Genomic DNA, 21904 nt, shown 5'->3' on the forward strand with positions numbered 1-21904 from the left:
CTAACTAAACAGTAGAAGAAGGTTGCTCCAGTCAGACATACACTAGCAAAGAAAGCCAGCTGATTGCTGGGAGAAACACAAGAGCCAAAAAAGAAATCACTAACATAATAAAATCCAAAAAGTCTGAGCCATTTATCACTGTGGTGCAGGGTCTAACATGCCTCCCCCGCCCTGAGGCTGCCACTGCACTACAGCTGCCGGCAGAGGATAATAAGTGATGTTTATAATAGGTCATTAAGAAAAGGGAAAAATATCCTCAGTATCATCTGTTTAAAAAGGCAGGGATTTGTAGAATACATTTTGGAAAGAGTCCATAAAAATATGTACATTGTAAAAATCTCACTTTTTACTGGGGCAGGCTTCTACTACTTGAAAAATCCTTCACAGGAAGCATTGGATTCGAATTTTTTATCTTAGCTAAGAGTTTGAAAGCGTCTTCCAAAGAACTCCTAGGCTGGTGGGATCCAGTAAAAACAAGTTCTTATATTGACCTCGCTTCCTTTCCTCCAAGGTGTTAACGTGTAGTAAGGAGCCTTCACTACAATATTGTTCAACCTCTCAAATCCCTTAGCCCCTCCAGTGATTTCTCACCCTATCTTTTGCCTAACCACCACCAAAAGGATGTTGTTGAGCTGTCCTTCCTATGGCTAGCATGTAAGTTGCACGTAAGGAAAACAATAGGTTCATTGACTACGTTTTCTCAAACGGCATATGTCCCCTTATCCTTGCAGAAATTCTGATCTAACCTCTTAAGTGGGGTGTACACCTGCCCCTACCTCCCTGTTAGGAAATATTGACTTAATGAGTCACACAGAGAATGAGCAGTAAAGGGTATCATCCTTTATGTGATTGAAATGGATTCTTTATTGCTTCTAGAATTCAAGCTCCTCCTACTGCCTTCCATGTTATTGAAAAGAAGTTGTGTGTTTAGTTTGCCTGTGTGCAATATTTAATTACCTGTAGCGGAAACTGGAACCCTTGCTGCAGAGTAGGGTTTTGGGCTTTGATTTGGGCTCTTCAGAAAGTCTGAAGAAAGCATGGTACTCCACACAAGTCTTCCAGAAAGCCTTGCAGGCATCTCGGCTGGCCATGGTGAACTCCAAGGTATCCTTGCACAACACCTGTATAAACCAATTTCCATCAAGCAAAACATCCTTCAAGAATATCAAAGACCTTCAAATCCCAACGCCTTCTAAACTATTGGTCCAGGGGCCCATCCAGCTTCTGATTTTCCACTTGGCTCCCTTTCGGCTTCACACGTACTGAAACCAAATGATTGGCAAACTTCCAAGGAACAGACAGGGCCACTGCTCAAAAACAGAACCTTCTCTAAGAAGTAAATCTTGCTCTGCACACCCTCCTCACCTCATACGCTTTTTTACCCCCTCTTCTCTGCCAGGAACATTTTTATGAAGTTGTAAATTAGGTTAAAATGAACATCAAAGGACATCCTTTCAAAGTGACAAGATGTTATAAATGACCAACAGGAAAAGGGGAGGGAGGAGGAGATCTGTCTTACAAATGGTAGGCTTTATAGGATGATTGCATATACATGAGTCTTTTTAACACACCAGCTAGAAACATTTCTCCCTCTTTATGCTGCCTTGTTCTATGGTGCTCTGTGTTGCTCATTTAGTGTATTCTAATCGGCTGTAGGGGAGCTTAGTCTTCCAGACCTAAAGTGCAAGGTTGCCCCATCTCCTGACTCACTATATACCCCCATTTGCCCATGCACGTGTGCGGTCCACTTTGCTGCTCCCCTTCTCTCATTCCTCTCCAGGTCTCTGGATGCAGCCCTGGGATTCTTCCCAAGCTTCACACTGGATTCAGTCTTCTGAACTGCTCAAATGAACACCTTTATCTAAGGCTAAGGTTCAGAGAATGAAGCCCAAACTACTGAATTATCTGTAGGTCAAAAATGTAGTTGATACATATTTTTAATTTCCTTTATAGTCATAAAAATTCTTTCTAGCCCCTTTGTCCCACCCTGTACAATGCAACCTTACCCAATAGTTGCTTCCTTTGCTTAATATATACCCACTCCCCACATCCTGCTTTGGGAAAGAGTAGGTGTTCAATTAGTTGGCATGCAGTAGGTGTTCAGTTATTTTTGCTTAAGGAAAGAAGATGAAAATACTTTATTAAAGGAAGCAAATAACGTTGAATTAATATGTCCACAGTCTTAGATCTGGGCTCTTTCATTTGACTTATCAAGTCCCTGAAAAATGGTTTCTAAGGAGACTTGTCTTTCATCCCAGCCACCCCATTTTCCTATTACTTTATTCATTTTGAACTGCCAATAGGATTTCTTAGTGTTTTGCCTTTAGTAAAAACATGACTAAAGCTCTGGTTTATTTATGTAGAGGCAAAAGAGGGAGAATATCATCGGTCAGGGCCAGGCAGCTTTCATCACTCACAATCAAACCATTTGCAGAAACAACCAAGAAATCTCAAGTGAGTAGAAAGTAAAAGAATTTATTCAAAAGCTACTTACCAAGATGTTGGCATGAAGTTTGATGAGAAAATGTTTTCTCTTAAAACTCAACTTGCGGATTTTAGCCCAGTTGAAAGTATTGATCTTTGTATTTCCCTATGATGAAACACACGACAGATTTCAGGATGAATGTCAGCACAAGCTGGTTTGTAAGACAATGCAACCCTGTTGGAAAATGCACTTCATGAACAGGACTATCCTTGATCTACCTCTTGCACAGACTGATCCAGTTGTACTAGATAGAAGCTATGGTCAAAGAAGGCATTCCAGGTGGGACACAAGTCTGCTCTGAAATGCAAGTAAGAAGGGGCATGCCTGGGAAAAGTTTCTAACCAGGATAGGGGATCACAGTAGAAAAAGATTGCAGGTATCCGGGTATACCCCACTTTTTGAAAGTTCACTTTACGCCACTTCGCTTTTACGAAAGACCCACATTATTACAAGTTTTCGCTAACTGAAAGAAATCCAAAGAGGATTTTTGCTTTTACTCCGAAAAAGGCGAAAATAAAAATCAGCATTTGTTTTGCAGTGAGCTGTTATAGAGGCAACACACACCCTGAGCAGTGAGAGTGGCACCTCTAAGCTCTTTCCCCGGGAACTACACTCTGCTCGGCAGCTCAGCATCAAGCCACCGTAGCTTTGAACTGTACATCGGTACTTTATCTCGATTTATTTTGTGCACCCATTAGCAAGATGTGTCCTCAGGTAATGCTTCTTCACTTGACACTATTTCAGCTAGGAAAGGTTTCATAGGAATGCTCTACTTTCAAATAGCAGGGGAAACCTGAACTGCAATAGCTCCTCTAATCTCACCCCCTTCCCATGTTTCCAAATTCAACTGCTTTAAAAAAAAATCCCATTTATTCTGCCACCTCATTTACTCAAACCCCTTCAATAGCTCTGCACCACCTACATCAACTCTACACTCTTCTGGCTTGATTTTCTTGCCCCAACTATATTGACTATAACTTTGATCCCACTGCTCCCAGAAAACACATTTCCATCCAACTCTGTACCTTCCCTCCCATAGGTCTCCTCATTCTCCTTACCCAGAATGACTAGCGCCTCCTCTAGGGTATTCCATATCATTGCCACAGCCTACACCCATTTCTAACTCCTCTGAACTCCTTTAGCTCTCCTGGACTACTCAAACAGTTTAACTCTCTTGTTTGTTTGTCTGTTTGTTTGTTTGTTCACATGGTCCAAAAATCAAAGGGGGTACAAAAATAAATATACTGAGAAGTCTCACACCCACCACTGTCACACCTACCTCTGTCCCCATCTAACCACTGTCTACAGGTAACCACATTATTTTGTTGGGTATACTACTTCTGCAACTAAAGTAAATGTGATAGATTAGCTTTTGATTACTCATTGTCTGATATTGATCGTTATTTCTCTGGTCTTTCAAAATAAATTGTGACTATTGTAATGACAGGAGCCATGTGTCATGCTTAATGTTAGTTTCTTGATTATGTCATCCTTTTCCTTCTCAGGGCCTTAGTCTGTGTGCCCTTTCCCTGGAACACCCTCCTTCATCAGCCAACCCTATCCCATTGGTCTGGATAACTTCCTCAGGTCTTGCTTAAATGTTAAGTCCCTTTCACATGTGTTACCTTAGCATCCTGTGCTTCTTCTAGCACAAAGCACATCACATTTGTTTATAATTACTTGTTTAATTGTCTGTCTTCCTCCTATTAGAATTTAAGTTCCTATTAGAATTTAAGTCAGGATCATACCTGTTTACCTCTGCAGTTCTAGTACCTGGCACAAAGTGGATGTACAATAAATATACTGATAGAAGGATGAATGGATTGCTGCCCAACTATAAATATACTCAAACTCACTGAATTGTACCATTAAAACAGATGACTTTTATGTTATGCAAATTATAGCTCAATAAAGCTGTTTTTTTTTTAAAGAAAGAATAGTACAATGAAGAACAGATAGAGGGTACTCAATACATAAATACTCTTTGACTGGATTTCAAGTAGGACAAAATAGACCATCTATATTGTTCCCAACTGTCTACAGAAGTATTCACAATGAAAGAGATCACAGCTAACATGACGGTCTTGCTCTCATACCCTTCCCATCTTCTCTCATGCAATAGGAAATAGCAAGAATCAGGGTTAGCAAGAAGAGATACATGAAAGCAATCTTGAGAAAGAAAAACAGAGCTGGAGGAAGCAGGCTCCCGGACTTCAGACTATACTACAAAGGTAGAGTAATCAAGACAGTATGGTACTGGCACAAAAACAGAAATATAGATCAATGGAACAGGATGGAAAGCCCAGAGATAAACCCACGCACTTACAGTCACCTTATCTTTGATAAAGGAGGCAAGAATATACAATGGAGAAAAGACTGTCTCTTCAATAAGTGGTGCTGGGAAAACTGGACAGCTACATGTAAAAGAATGAAATTAGAACACTCCCTAACACCATACACAAAAATAAACTCAAAATGGATTAAAGACCTAAATGTAAGGCCAGACACTATAAAACTCTTAGAGGAAAACATAGGCAGAACACTCTATGACATAAATCACAGCAAGATCCTTTTTGACCCACCTCCTAGAGAAATGGAAATAAAAATAAAAATAAACAAATGGGACCTAATAAAACTTAAAAGCTTTTGCATAGCAAAGGAAAATATAAACAAGATGAAAAGACAACCCTCAGAATGGGAGAAAATATTTGCAAACGAAGCAACTGACAAAGAATTAATCTCCAAAATTTACAAGCAGCTCATGCAGCTCAATATCAAAAGAACAAACAACCCAATCCAAAAATGGGCAGAAGACCTAAATAGACATTTCTCCAAAGAAGATATACAGATTGCCAACAAACACATGAAAGGATGCTCAACATCACTAATCATTAGAGAAATGTAAATCAAAACTACAATGAGGTATCATTTCACCCCAGTCAGAATGGCCATCATCAAAAAATCTACAAACAATAAATGCTGGAGACGGTGTGGAGAAAATGGAACCCTCTTACACTGTTGGTGGGAATGTAAATTGATACAGCCATTATGGAGAACAGTATGGAGGTTCCTTAAAAAACTAAAAATAGGGCTTCCCTGGTGGCGCAGTGGTTGAGAATCTGCCTGCCAATGCAGGGGACACGGGTTCGAGCCCTGGTCTGGGAAGATCCCACATGCCGCGGAGCAACTAGGCCCGTGAGCCACAACTACTGAGCCTGCGCGTCTGGAGCCTGTGCTCCGCAACAAGAGAGGTCACGATAGTGAGAGGCCCGCGCACCGCGATGAAGAGTGGCCCCCGCTTCCCGCAACTAGAGAAAGCCCTCACACAGAAACGAAGACCCAACACAGCCAAAAATAAATAAATAAATAAATAAATTTTTAAAAAGAACAAAAAAACTAAAAATAGAACTACCATATGACCCAGCAATCCCACTACTGGGCATATACCCTGAGAAAACCATAATTCAAAAAGAGCCATGTACCAAAATGTTCATTGCAGCACTATTTACAATAGCCAGGACATGGAAGCAACCTAAGTGTCCATTGATAGATGAATGGATAAAGAAGATGTGGCACATATATACAATGGAATATTACTCAGCCATTGAAAGAAACAAACTTGAGTTATTTGTAGTGAAGTGGATGGACCTAGAGTCTGTCATACAGAGTGAGGTAAGTCAGAAAGAGAAAAACCAATATGCCGTATGCTGACACATATATATGGAATCTAAAAAAAAAAAAGGTTCTGAAGAACCTAGGGGCAGGGCAGGAATAAAGACGCAGACGTAGAGAATGGACTTGAGGACACGGGGAGTGGGAAGGGTAAGCTGGGGTGAAGTGAGAGAGTGGCATGGACTTATCTATACTACCAAATGTAAAATAGATAGCTGGTGGGAAGCAGCCACATAGCACAGGGAGATCACCTTGGTGCTTTGTGACCACCTAGAGGGATGGGATAGGGAGGGTGGGAGGGAGACGCAAGAGGGAGGAGATATGGGGATATATGTATATGTATAGCTGATTCACTTTGTTATAAAGCAGAAACTAACACACCATCGTAAAGCAATTATACTCCAATAAAGATGTTTAAAAAAGATTAATAAAATAAAGAATAGATACATGTATATGTATAACTGAATCACTTTGCTGTATACCTGAAACTAACACAACATTGTTGATGAACTATACTGCAATATAAAATTTAAAAAAAGTTATTACAAGATAATGGCTATATTTCCCTGAGCTATATAATATATCTTTGTTGCTTATCTAAAAAAAATAAAAATAAAAAAGAATCAGGGTTTGAGTGGACTGGGTAAAAATTCCCTCCTGGGTGAACAGGTGTGCCTGTGATCCATCGGGTGTTTTGTCTATCAGTGTGGCTCTCATGCTGTAAAGTTTATAACCAAATAAATTAGAAAGTTAAGATTCTTGTTGCCAAGTCTGTACCTGATCTGCTTTGTGACTTATTTCAGTGCTCTAATTCGGTCCTGGGGGTCAGTGGGTCTGAAGCCACCCCTTTCTTTGTCACAGGTGATTCATTCCAAAACCTGTCTAGGTATCTGCCTATCGTTCTGAAGCTTCTTAAACCTTAACTTGGATCTAAATTCATTGAATGTTCACAGATGTAAGAAGTCCAAATAGACTGAAAAACTGTTGAAAAATATGTTCTGGCCACATTCCAAGGATTGAGGATTAATGGTGATGGAGAGAGCCCTCTCTGGAAAACAGAGTCCTGGGAAAAGGATGAGTCAGTAAACAGCAACCATTGCTTTCAGGGTTGGTCGCTAATTCCCTACTAGCTGGCACTGGGCACCTCCAACAAAACTGCTAATTGAATGAGAACAACCCTTCAGGTTGTTTCTGGTGGATTTGGACAGGCTGAATGCACTTTATGTCACAGCCTAAGCTTTTAGGATGCCAAAAACCTGTATTCTTATTTAGGGTCTAAAAGTTCCAAAGAGCCTCTTGACTTCATCTCTTCACCATGCTGGCCTGATCTAATGTGTGAGCTCCTGAGAATCAAAACAGTCAGTTCCAGACTGCAAATGGAAGCAAAGCACATCAAGGAGAGGGGACTTACCCTAAACTCTTCCAAGCACTGCCTCCTTTTCTTGCTGGTGGTAAGACTGAGGGGTGGGGTCACCTTGAGAATGGACATTCAAATTTGAGCCAAGATAACACCCAAAGCTGAAGACTTTAAAGGAAAAGAGCTGTTACCCGTAACACCAGTACGCCCATGTGAGCAACAGCCAGTTGGATCTGCATCCCTTCACCATCACTGGCAGGGTGCGGCCTGATGCCGTACATGTCCAGCTTCCTCGCTATGTCCAGTAGCAGAATGTCAGATTCAGCTGGGCTCTTGCCACTGCAAGGGGAAAGAATTTATGAGCCTAATAAATGCAGCAAGAATGACGCCTAAAAAAAAAAAAGAATGACACCTCTACCCCAAGAGCTCGAAGAGGAAGTCAGTGTTTTCTTGAGCCTGAAGTTTCTCTGACTTAAAGACTTGCTTTTAAGAGTCTGTCCTCAGCTTCAGTCTTCCCTGCTGGTAGAATAGGTGGAAGCAGATGCCAGGGAAAGTACTTACATGTGCTTCTGATGGAACTGCACGATCTTGCTCTCTAAATCGTCTTGGTTCGGTAAGTACCGGGTTTGTGCCAAATATTTCCTATCTGTTTCTTCATGAAAGTCTCCCAGTTCTGCTGCATGACAGTAAAGTGACATTTTTTACATTACCATTGATGACTTAAGCAATGGAGCACCCAGCAGACCCTCTGACCTCCCCCAAACAGCCCTTTCTTTGCAGCCAGTGCAGCCCTAGACCTCCTGAATATATGTATATTTGTTTCAGGATATGGGTGGTGGGGGAGAAACTAACTGGTTCTTCTTCAAATAAGAAGCAGTGGGTTGCTATGAAGTCACAGACACAGTGTAGGTCTCACAGGCTCCAGGATCATAGATGAATATTTTGTTATTTTCTTCTCCCACATTCTGTTTATGATCTCTTCTACTTCTGATCAGTCTCTGTTATGAGTTGAACTGTGACCTTCCTCTCAAATTCATATATTGAAATCCTAACCCCCAGTACCTCACTCAGAATGTGACTGTATTTAGAGACAAGGCCTATAAAGGAGTGATTATTTTAAAAATGAGGCAGTAGAGTGGGCCCTAATGCAATCTGATTGGTGTCCTTATAAGAAGAGGAAATTTGGACACCAGGCACCAGGAATGCAGGTACACAGAGGAAAGACTGGGTGAGGACTCATCAGGAAAGCAGCCATCTGCAAGCCAACGAGAGAGACCTCAGAAGAAACCAAACCTGCTGACACTTCAATCTTGGAGGTCTAGCCCCCAGAAGTGTGAGAAAATAAATTTCTGTCCTTTAAGTCACCTAGTCTGTTGTATTTTGTTATGGTAGCCCTAACAAACTAATTCAGCCCCCTAACCTCACTCTGCCTTGATCAGGCATTATTAAGAAAGGAGAATACAAATGCCAACTCCAATGCAAGCCAGTCACAGCCATTCATCACTCTGTACATTGGGAATCTAGTAAAACCCTGCTATATGGAATCCCCAGTAGGTGAATAATTCTGGAAATTATTCTCACTTTTCCAAATCACTGGAAGTTTATCCCTGCTCATAATCTATTCTAGATGTATCCAATTTATTGTTATAAACATCTATTATAGCACTGTGCCTACAAAGGCAATTGAGGTATATAGGATTATCTGCCCCTACAGTAAACGGCTTGAAACTGTTTTGATTTTTGAATTCTTGTGTGTTCTTTATAATTTTTATGCCTTTTCCCTCTCTGTCAGATTAATAGGAATCACTTCCTGGTCATTGACTTCCCCTGAAGAAGTCTCTACTTGGTTCCAAATTGTGACTTCTAATCTACCATAAAATGGGCACCCAAAATAATATTTACAATTAAAATTCACATTTTAGGGCTTCCCTGGTGGTGCAGTGGTTGAGAATCTGCCTGCCAATGCAGGGGACACGGGTTCGAGCCCTGGTCTGGGAAGGTCCCACATGCCGCGGAGCAACTGGGCCCGTGAGCCACAATTACTGAGCCTGCGCGTCTGGAGCCTGTGCTCCGCAACAAGAGAGGCCGCGATGGTGAGAGGCCCGCGCACTGCGATGAAGAGTGGTCCCCACTTGCCGCAACTAGAGAAAGCCCTCGCACAGAAACGAAGACTCAACACAGTCATAAATAAATAAATAAAAGAACGTGAATTTCTAAAAAAAAAAAAAAATTCACATTTTAACATGAAAAAAAGGGAATGCAGATATCCAAACCTGTTAGCATTTTATGAATTATAAGAGTAAATAGACTCTCCATGGCATCATGTGGTGCTCTCCTATTGAGTAAAATTCACGGACATGGGGGCATCAGTTTTGAGTACTAGAAAGTTATTTTCTCTTTTGTCTTGGTTTTCTATTGTGTTTTAGACAGATGGCGTGCTCATTTTTAGATAGGTGAAGTGTATTTGTATATTTCAAAACCACATTAGAATGAAAATCTTTATATAACAAGCTTTTTTAAAAAGACCAAATCAATGGCTCTTTTATCTATTTATTCTTTGCCCAAATTGATAAATGTACAACTCTCATTAAAACTTAATCAGGCCCACCCATATGGTTTCACTAGTTAATACTATCAAATATTCAGATAAGATACAAATACCAATTTTTCACAAACTCTTCCAGAAAATAGAGTAAGGAACACTTACCAACTCATTCATGAGGCCAGTATTACTCTGATACCAAAATCAGACACAGACATCACAAGAAAACTACAGATTAATATCTCTCATGAATACAAAGGCAAAAATCCTCCACAAAATACTAGTCAACTGAATCCAGCAACATATAAAAAAGAATTATACATCATGATCAAGTGGGATTTATCCCAGGAGTGCAAGATCAATTCAACACGTGAAGGTTAATTAATGTAATATGCTATGTTAATAGAATAAAGGACCAAAAATACATTATCATATCAATAGATGCAGAAAAAACATTGGGCAAAATCCAACACCAATTCATGGTAAAAACATTCAACAAACAAAAAATTGAAGGGAACGTCTTCAACCTGATAAAGTTGGAAAACCTACAGCTAACATCATAATAATACTAAATGGTGAGAAACTGAGTGCTTTCCCTTAAGACCAGGGACAAGACAGGGATGTCTGCTCTTGCCACTTCTATTCAACATTCTACTGGTGATTCTAGTCAGTGCAATCAGACACCATGGTCCTGTGTGTAGAAAATCCTAAGGCCTCCACAAAAAGCTACTAGAAGTAATAGATAGTTCAGCAAGGTAGCAAGATAGAAGGTCAATATACAAAGTTATTGGATTTTCATGTACTAGCAATGCATAATCGAATAAGAAAACTAGAAAAACAATTCCATTCACAATAGCATATAAAAAATAAAAGACCGATAAATTTAACAAAAGATATGTAAAACTTGTGTTCTGAAAATTACAAAACATTGCTGAAATTTTTAAAAGATCTATATAAATGGAGAGATTTCAGATTCATGGATTAGAAGACTCAATATTGTTAAGATGGTAATTCTGCCAAAATTGATCTATAAATTCAATGCAATCCCCACCAAACTTGGGGTAGATGTTGACAAAAGATCTTAAAATTAACATGGAAATGCACAGGATGCAAAACAACCAAAACAATTTTGAAAAAGAACAAAGTTGGAGAATATACACCTCTATTTCAAAGCTGAATACAAAGCTACAGTAAACAAAACAGTGTGGTAATAGCGTAAGCACATATAAATCAATGGAACATAGTTGAGAATCTAGAAATAAGCCCTTACATTTATGATCAGTTGGTTTTTGATAAAGATGGCAAGACAATTCAATGTGGGAAATAATAGTCTTTTCAACAAATGGGAGAAAGGGACATCCACACGCAAAAAAAAAATGAAGTTGAATTCCTACCTCACAACCATATACCATACAAACATACAAAAAATTCAAAATGGATCATAGGCCTAAGCCTAAGAGATAAACCTAAAAAAGTTGTTCTAGAAGAAAACTTAGGAGAAAAACTTTTGACCTTAAGTTAGGCAAAAAGTTCTTAGATACAACACCAAAAGCATAGTTGACTAAAACACATTGAGAAAGAGGAATTCCATCAAAATTAAAAACTGTCACACTCCAAAAGACAGTATTAAGAAAATTAAAAGTCAGGGGGAAGAAGGGATAAATTGGAAGTATGGGATTAACAGACATATACTACTATATATAAAATAGATAAACAGAAAGGACAGGACCTATTGTATAGCACAGGGAACTATATTCAATATCTTGTAATAACTTGTAATGGAAAAGAATCTGAAAAAGTATGTATATGTATATCTATGTATCTATCTATATATATATCTATATGTAGATATATATATATCTATATATCTGAATCACTTGCTGTACATCTGAAACTAACACAACATTGTAAATCAACTATACTTCAATTTAAAAAAAAAGAACACACACACACACAAACGAAGAAAATGAAAAGTCAAGCCACAGATTGGAAGAAAATTTCACAAATTATATATCTCATAAAGGATTTTTAATAAGAATATATAAAACTCTCTTAAAATTCAATAAGACAACCCATTTTAAAATTGGCAAAAATTTGAATAGGCATTTTACCAAAGAAAACATAGGAATGGTTAATAAACAGATGAGAAGATGCTCAACATCATTAGTCATTAGGAAAATGCTAATTATAATTGCAATGAGATTCATTGCACTAGAATGACCATAATCACAAAGATAGACAATACCAAATTTTAGTGAAGATGTGGAGAAATTGGAAACCTCATACATTTCTGGTTTTATTGTAACAATTTGGAGAACAGTTTGGCAGTTTCTTAAAATGTTAAACACAAATTTACCTTAAGACGAAACAATTACATTCCTAGAAATCTACCAAAGAGAGATGAAAACATGTGTCCACACAAAGACTTGTACATGAATATTCATAACATTATTCATAATAGCTAAACTGGAAACAATCCAAATGTCCCTGGCCAAGTAAATAGATAAATAAAATGTGGTATACCCATAAAATGGAATACTACTCAGCAATAGAAAGGAACAAACTGCTGTGATTCATGTTAGAACATGCATAAATTTCAAAAACATTGTGTTGAGTGAAAAAAGCCAGATACAAAAGACCACATATTTTATCACTCCTATTATATGGAATGTCCAGAAAAGGTAAATCTATAGAAACAGAAATTAAATTAGTGGTTGAGTGACTGCAAATGGGCATGAGAGAGCTCTTTTGGCATGATGGAAAAGTTTGAAAACTGGGTTGTGGTAATGGTTGCACAACTCTGTAAATTTACTAAAAACCATTGAGTTACAGACTTAAAATGAGTGAATTTTATGGTATGCACATATACCACAATAGAGCTGTTTTAAAAAATAAATTAAACACACACACACACACACACACACACACACCAATCTTTCTGTTTATTAAGCACAAGTATTAAGCACAAGACCTTACGTTGACCCTAAGGAAAACATAGGAACACATAAGACCATGCTTCTTTTTTCTCTCCATGCAGGACTATGACAATCTAGGAAGAGAACTATGACATACAAATGAGTAAATATCATTAGTCATAGAAGGCAGCACGTGGTGTGAGCACCTTCACTGTTACCACGCTGGTCCAAACTACCATCATCTCTCTCTCTCCTGCTGTCGTCTGTTATCTGGTCTCCCCACTTCCACCATCCCTCATCAGGTCTATTTTCTCTCATTTTTAAAAATTGAATAAATTTGACATATAACATTGCAGCAATTTAAGGTGTACAGTGTGTTACTTTGATACATTTATAGATTGCAATATGATTGCCATTGTAGCAATATTTATCACATTACATAATTATAGTACAATATTATTGTCTATATTTATTATACTGTACGTTAGATCACTATGGCTTATTTACTACTCGCTACAAATTTCTGTTCTCACCACAGCAGCTAACATGATGTAGTTAAAACCTAATTCAGATCATTTCACTCTTCTGTTTCAAATGCTACAGTGGCTTCCCATCACATTTAGAGTAATGTCTTAGGTCTTTAATATGCTTTTAAGGCCCTCCATGATTACTGTCTCCCTCTCTCCCTCAGTTCCAGCCATCCACAAAGCCTGCTTAATGTTTCTTGAATACTCCCGGCATGCTCCTACCTCAGGCCCTTTGCACTGGATGTTCTCTGCCTGGAACTCCCTTCCACCAGATTTCTGCATAGCTTGGTCTTTTACCTCCTTCAAGTTTTGTTTAACTATCACCTTCACAGTGAAGCCTACCCTGACCACCTTATTTAAAAATTCAGTACCCACCCCCCGAATTTCCCTCTCTCCCTTCCATACTTTATTTTCTCCAGTGCACTTATCACTTTCAAACTTACATTATATATTTCTTTATTTTGGTCTGATTGTCCTCCACTGCCAAAATGTGAGCTCCACGAGAGCAAGGATCTTTTTATTTCACTGCTATGTTCCCAGTACCTGGCATGTGGTAGGTACTTAATAAAATTTGCTGAATGAATGACAAAGAAGAGTTACTGTACTAAGGGCATTCATAACAGGGAGGCTTCATTTGGAATGTACAAACTGTATTTGAGAGGAAGAGTCTGGCTAGAGCCAGAGGGGTGTGTAAGAGAGATTTAAGCAGACGAGGTCAGAATGTGGAGGTTCTTGAATGCCTAGAACATACATATTAGATGAATAAATAAATGAGCAAACGAATGAGCAGCCTGGCTGTGTTCTGCACACTGTCTTAGCAACCAGTGAAAGAATCTGACCTGGATGGATTGTGAAGAGCTGACTCCTTGAAACTTTAGCTTTTTTTCTATGGAAAGAGCTTCTATTGACAAACAAAATATCCTCTAGAAAAGCTGAAGCGTTCTGTGCTATGCCTGAAATGGCCACTAGGGAATGCTCAAATCCATAATGTTGAACTATTAAGAATGAAATGGGGCTCCCCCATCAGAGGCTGTCTGGGGAGCCCCAATCCTCTGACTGCTGCCTTAAACAGGCAGCTAATGGAGAAGGATAAGTCTTCCAATATTGTTTTCTCCACCTGCCTTACCCCATCTCCCGACCCCACCCCAAGCACAATACTGGACATATAGTTAGTGTCCTTGGCATTCAAGGCCCTTCAAAATGATGCTTAGTTTCTTGCCACCTCTCCTAAACAGACCCTATGCTCGAGCTGTACTTGAGCTGCATCCTCTGTATATACTTCTTCTTGTACCATCATCTTTTTTTCTTTTCTGTTTTCTCTGCTTATCATTACATATCCAATTCCTATGCATCATTTTAAGGCCCAGCGCAAAAGCCATCTCATCCATAAGCCTTCCCTGATAACTACTGCTCTCACTGCCTTCCTGAGATCCTGGGCTCTCATCCTGTCTCACTTATGAGTCACTTGGTAAACACTGATTCAGATACTGTCTCTATCCAAGCCCTTCATTCTGGAGTTCCCAGTGAAATCAGAAATCTACCATTTCTGGACTGTCAGGAAGGCAGTGGATAGAGGTCAAAAATGAACTTATGAAACAAAAAAATGAAGTTATGATCCTTCAGGAACAGTAAGGAACAGCCTATTCTTGGATGGCCTCTCTAGAAGAGAGAGGAAGTCCAGCCAGCCCTAGAAGAAGACATACTATTTCCAGCTGCCTCAATCCTGCCCTCGGGGGTACAGGAGCAGCCTGACGTGCCCAGCTTCACCCCCTCCCCAGGCCAGGCCCCACTGTTCCCCGGGCCTCTTTTCCCTGCCTACATTACTCAGCCTAGTCCAACGACGTGGCTGCTAGGATCTGGGGAACTCTAATAGACGCCTGGGGCCTTTTTCCCTTTTAGTCTCTCTCCACCTGCTGTACTCTGTGCTTTGTTCTCTGGAATCATGATAAAGAGCAACATGGGAATCACATTAAACGTGACAATGTGCCGCAGAAAGCACGTACCAGAAATGGATCCTGGGGCAAGCAGAGGGAGTGGGGCCGGCCTAGCAAAGTTCATGCCCAGATTAGTCCAGACCAGCTCCTGGAGAGCAAGCCCGGGGCAGTGGGAGGGCAAGGTTAGATGGAGATAGAAGAAAATCAGCATTTACTTTTCATCTACATAACTGCTCTGTGAGAAGGCATTCTTGTCACTCTTTTAAAGACTAGGGAACTCAGGCAAAGACAGCTGAGGGGACTTCACCCAAGGCTACAACAGTTAGAACGTAGAAACAGGATTTGAATCCAAATCTCAATGACTACAGTAACCAGCTTCTTTCTACTGGACCATGCCATTTCTATATATCTCATCCAGGCTTTCTCTCCTCTACAGAGAAGTCCTAACATGATGATAGGGATGTTGAGGGTACTTAGCCTCTTTGCTTGGTTCTCTAGCTGGCTGATAGGCCCCGAAGCCGACATTTGCTACTTACATTGTAAGATGTGAGAGATCATCAACGCTGTACAGTTGTCACTGCATGGAAGCCTTCCCAGAGCCAAATCCTTCTTTATTTGAAGAGTAAAAAGATACCTGCAAAGAAGTGGGGGGAAATCTCTTGAGGAAGAAACAGGAACAAGAAAGAAGCATTTCCCTTCTCCCAGATCCAAGATGTTTCAAAAAAGACACGGTGCCCCCAGTCAGGGAGATGCCTTTTGGGGGTGGTGAGTAATGCATAGGCTTTGCTTCGGCCCCTAACCAGCACTAGACCACAACTCGGCTGATCCAGCACTTCAGCAAGCCTCACAGCCATTAGGAATCACCCCGGCCAAATCCTCCCGCCAACTTGAGGGAGTTGGCCAACCATCCTCTGGTGATTTCTGCCACGTAGCAAAGCCACATACCCAGCCAGAGAGAAAGGGAGATTCAGCAAGAATAAGCCTACTCAGGAGGCCAGTACTGCTCTGTTTACAAAATGCTATCAAGTACTCACTATCGTAACAACTTAGAAGGCTGGCATCATCACCGCATGTTCCAATTACGGAAAGACAGAGGTTAGGCGATTTGGGCAGAGTCATATCACCCCAAGACAGTGAAACTGTGGCAAGACCTCAGGTCTGCCTCTCAATTCTAGGCTGCCTCCTATCCAAAAGACTGTGTTTCAGAAATCAAGAACTTGAGGCCATGATTCTGCCCCTTCACCTGGACCACCGTCTCCGTATCACCAGAGCCCAGCCTAGCCCTTTGCACAGAGCAGGGATGGAATTACTGTGTATTGAATGGAATGAAGCCAGACTACTTTTTTTCCTACTGATAATCAGGGACCCATGAAGTACACATTGGTATCCAGAGCTTTGCAAAACAGACGGCATTTGTCCCACACTTTTAAGCCCTTATCAAAGGCAATCAACTTTTGAAAAGATGTGTATAATTAAGACCCTACTGCTGACTATGTTCCTTCTTGGTTCAAAATTGGTTCCAATGTTTTATTTTATATATTAAAACATTTACTATCTACTGTGGGCATTTCCCTATATAAGATGTAATTTTCTGAATAAAGTTCTATCTAGATTTTTTTAAACCAGTTAAGACTTGAAGGCAATGTGGTGAACCAGAATTAATTGCACGTGATAGATGAAAATGCAGACTGGGAAAAAACAGGTAAATTAGTAGGTGATTCTTCAATTTACAAAGCCATTCATTATAATCCCTCAAATTGTGATCTCTCTTAATGGATTAGAAATGATTCAGTTAGAAAAGTTATATTTGCACATCACTCTGAGAAACTCACGTATTGGCCCCAAAAAGGCATCCTTGTAAAGTCAACTACAGTTAAGTATTCTCAAATGGACCAATGGGGAAAAAATAAAGGAAGTCTAACCGTTGCCATTACCTGCTTTCAAATATAGATGTAAATGAGAATAATCAGCCTCAATTGCTAAAGGGGACGTGAATTTCATTTTACTCCTAGCAAGAAAGAAAGTAACCTTCTTGTCATTTGACACATTCCTTGCTGTTAAGAAGGCAGCTGCCTGCTGCAAATACCAAATCCTTCCTCTGAACAGCTGATGAATCATTTATCATCACATTGATTTTCTCATTCTTTTTTTTTTCCCAGAGAAAGTTTATCTCCATCAAAACTGGTTACAATTTGAGACTGGACTGAAATGAGTTAGCAAAGGCAAACTGATAGAGATACCAAGACATCAAGTTATCTGGGAAAAGGGCCTACAACTCACAAATTTGGAGAGGATTGGGAGAGAGAGAGAGAGACTGACTTTTTAAAAGTGACTTCTACAAAGACCACTCAGAAAAGAACTCCCCCCTTTACAAAAAGGGTGAAGAAAAATTGGCCATGAACCATGATGGGGAATATTTCAGGTAGAATAACTGCCAACACGCTGTGACCTTGATCAAGTCACTCTAGTTCCCAGGACCTGTTTCCGCATCTGTAAACCAAAAGGTCTGGACTAGATTATTTTTCCACATCTGTAAACCAAAAGGTCTGGACTAGATTATCTCTTACATCCCTTCTATGTGTAGAAGTCTGGAGTCTGAAGTCTAGAAAGCAGAGTAAGGTTTGGGGGGGTGTTATGTTGACAAAGTATTTTTGAAGAAGTAGGTTTACATTGTCATTTTAAAGGGCATTTTTATAAATATAAAAATACTTTAAAATGTTTTATACTTTTTAGCTTTTTAATTTTTTGTAAGTATAAAAATATTTTACTTATATAAATTATTAATCATTTGTAATTATTAATAAGTACAATAAATATCAATAATTTATAATTATGCAAAATAATTTATTGAATTATTCTTTATATTTTTTACTTTTCTACTTTCAAAAAGGTTTTATAAGTGTATGTCATCATCACTTTCTACCTATGGGATATACACAAACACACACACACACACACACACACACACGTGCACACAACCGTTTTCAGTAAGCAGGGAACTTAGCTGTCAAGCTGCCCTTTGATTAGAACACAGATGCAATGAAGGCAAACACTCTAACTGTTGTAGCAGTTAATGGCTTAACCCCCAAGTGGGCACCCAGGCTGGTTACCACTTTTAGAACGCCACCCTTCCTTCTCCCTGAAGTCCCTATCCTTTGGAAGATTAACACTGGGGACCAGCCAGGCCCTCCTTCTCACCAACTTCTTACCATCTCCCAGAGAGTGACTGAGAGCCAAGCCTTCCAAAGAAGGCTAGAAGCCCATTCCCTGATAAATGGAGAATAATGATTAAGTAACATCATGCATCATGCAAGTACTATACCTTGTAAGCTCTTCTCGCAGATGTCCAGGGTCCACTGGGAAAAATTTCACCATAAATTTGAAAACAACCTCCTTAGGATCTTAAAACACAATATCTCCATAAGTTTTGTTTAAATGTCCATCACGACAGTTACAGGTCTTCTCTCTCTCTCTCTCTCTCTCTCTCTCTCTCTCTCACACACACACACACACACACACACACTCCCCTCTCCTCTTCCCTCCTCTCCCCATCACTCCCTCTCACAGACTTTTCATTTAAATTTCAATCTTTCACATTTGTGAGATGTTATTTTTGAATTGTGCCTCTATATGGATAACAGTTGGGAAAGTTCTCCTGCCCCTCTTCCTCCCTTCTCTTTCTTTGAGTTTCTTTTTGTAAAGGTATGCCTCGTTTGGGGCCTACTGTGTCCTCTCTTAAGAAGTGTTCCATTTAGAAAAATATACCACTTGCTACTTGGGATTCTGCATTCCTGGCTGAGAGAAGGGCCCAGCTATAGAGGCAGGGGAATATCAGCTGGCTCAAGGATTCATAAAGGGAACTAGAAGTAGTAGGGACTGAGGCCTCTGTGTATCTTAAAATCTACATGAAGAAAACATATCTACTTGCCTTCACTCCTACTTGCATTTGAAAATAAGAAACTTTCTGTATCAAAAGCAAATACACACATGCAGCATTAACACCATTCATTCAGTAAATATTTGTTGAGTGCCTATTGTATGCTAAGCATTGTACTAGAGGCTCCTGGAAATAAAAATACAGTTAAGCACTCAAAGATTGGTAGAAGAGGCAGACATCTAGACAGACAATCACAGCACCACAAAGTGTTATAAGCCCCGAGTACTGGGTAAGCACAAGAGGGAGAAAAGAGTTTGGAGGAGGTCAAGGAAGGCTTCCTGGAAGAGCTGACATCTGAGTAGGGCTGCCAGATTTAGCAGATAAAAATATAGGACTCCCAGTTAAATTTGAATTTCAGATATACAATGATTGCCTGGGACATACTTATACAAAGAAATTAGTCTTTGTTGATCTGCAATTCTAATTTAGTTGGGCAACTTCTATTTTATCTGAGAAGCCTACACCTGAAGTTAGTTTTGTTCAAATTAGGAGACGTAGGAGTATGAAATGGTCAGAGGCAGAGGTAAAGGCTAGAAAGGCAGGCAGAGTCCAGTGCTTTGAGGATCATGTTAAGGAGTTTGGACTTTATTCTAAGGGCAATAGGGAGTCATGGAAGCATTTTAAGCAGGAGACTGATGTGGTCAGGTTTGTATTTGCAATAGTTCCCTTTGGGAGTAGTGTACATGATGGATTGGGGGGAGTCACTTGGGAAGCTGTTGGGATCATGTGACAGATTATCAGTACGTGGTGGGAAAAGACAGAATTGTGGGAGACACCAACACTTAGAGAGCAGGAGGGGGAAGTGACAAGAAACAGCCTTTCCCAAAGTGTGGACTGAAATCCACCTGCAGCGGAAGCACCTATGGAATTCGTTAAAAATTCAGGTTGCTGGCCCCCAACTCGGGGATGAGGCCCAGGAATATGCATTTTAACAAGAACTGCCCCCTCCTCCCGGCCCGTGATTCTAATACACACTGAAATTTGAGAACCACCACACTAGATTGTGAAATATAGGGTTCGGGGGAATATTTCATGCATAGTAGGCACTCAAATATGACCTGAATTGGATGGACAATGTCTGTGACGGGATTAAACTGAAACACCTCCTGGAAGAAGGTGAATGGCATTGCTGCTTGACATCAAGGATGCTCGAAGATTTGCAGGTCTAGAGTCAGAGATGTATTCCTAGAGCCAATCCACAGAGCGCTGTTATTACCAGGGTTCTCAAAATTTACTCAAAGATCCAGCAGCCTGATTTTCCTCATCTCAGGCAAAGTTAAAATGATATTTTTAAATTGCTAAATTTACTGGATGGATGAAGGATTAAAATAATACATCAAAGCCCTTTTCTCCCCTTATATTAAGGCGAGGAACAGTGTGGTATTGTTGAAATATTTTCAAGTTGTAACTGGGAATTCTATTCCTTAAGTGATTTTCCATACTTACTTTTTACTTGCTTCGTAATGGACTTCAGAAGTTCCAACCAGACCTGTAATAACATTAATGAAAGAATTGATAGAACATGGCACTGAGTATAGCTTTTTGTTTTTTGTTGTCTTTTGGTAGCAGGTTAAAGTCAACATGAAACAAACAAATATCAAGACTCTTTAGACTTCTAAAGATAGTAAGAAACAGCAACGTCAAAGAAATGCTGTGCTTCCACCACACTCAATCTGTCCCCTTCTATTTTCCCAATGACAGTGCACATTGTTGATCTATAAACTCTTTGCTGTTGACATTTGAGTCACTGCTCCCCTGCCTCAGGAGGATGACAGAGGTGTCATATACAAGGCTCATTAGTTGCCACAAAGACTAATGAAGGCATTTGGCTCCACATTTGAATCCTACAGCCCCCAAATGCCAGCTTAATAGTCATAATGAGCCTTTCTGGGAAGGAGCCAGATAACAGATCCGCCAAGGCAGGACACAGCGGGCAGAACATTGGGAATGTTAGGATGTGAGAGAGGGACAAGGAACGTTCCCGAATACTACTGGTGAGGTTAGGAGTCTTCAGTTTGGAGGTTGAGGTCCAGCCTCTGGAAAGTCAGAATAAAGCACAGAGACCTCTTCATACAGTGACAAAAGAGGAGCAGACGGTGGAAGAGTTTGTGCTTGGCAAACGGAGGTGACTTTTCATAGACAAGGAGGGGAAATAGTTATTAAATCCACTCATTTTTCAAGGGTTTAAATGGTTTTTCCTTTTGCAGTTGGGGGTTTGAGCCCTGCATATCTAGCTGCAAGCTGCATTTAGAAGCAATTCTAGACACAAAGAACCCTATAATGAAACCAACTTACATTATTTCCAGAATGGCTACAGAATTCTAATCCAAAATATTCCTTTTCAGCAAGATTTAGATGGCTGCAACTCAGGTTAAACAGCGCCTTCCCGGATGACTTTTGCTAAACAAAACAAAGAGACCATAGCACAGTTTGTGATCCTAAGCTGATATTGTTGCTGCAGTGTGGAATAAAGGGTAGAAGCACCTAGACTCTCTTCAGTTTCCTTTAAGCACTGTTTTCAGGCCCTGTATCCTC

General features: G+C 40.0%; 1 protein-coding gene across 2 annotated transcripts in view; it reads right to left on the reverse strand.

Annotated features, from left to right (window-relative positions):
• The window catches only part of FRMD7 (FERM domain containing 7), a 64423-nt gene that overhangs the window by 6682 nt on the left and 35837 nt on the right, over window positions 1-21904 (reverse strand). For both annotated transcript variants that reach the window (XM_082377889.1, XM_082377888.1), the window contains exons 2-9: window positions 21665-21769; window positions 20816-20858; window positions 18755-18833; window positions 15969-16066; window positions 8076-8190; window positions 7706-7853; window positions 2495-2590; window positions 958-1121 (exon numbers count right to left, since the gene is read on the reverse strand). In XM_082377889.1, coding sequence (XP_082234015.1) covers window positions 958-1121; window positions 2495-2590; window positions 7706-7853; window positions 8076-8190; window positions 15969-16066; window positions 18755-18833; window positions 20816-20858; window positions 21665-21769 — 848 coding nt within the window. The remainder of the gene's footprint in view (window positions 1-957; window positions 1122-2494; window positions 2591-7705; window positions 7854-8075; window positions 8191-15968; window positions 16067-18754; window positions 18834-20815; window positions 20859-21664; window positions 21770-21904) is intronic.

Source organism: Balaenoptera borealis, assembly GCF_965194805.1.
Source record: "Balaenoptera borealis genome assembly, chromosome: X".
Taxonomy (NCBI): Eukaryota; Metazoa; Chordata; class Mammalia; order Artiodactyla; family Balaenopteridae; genus Balaenoptera; species Balaenoptera borealis.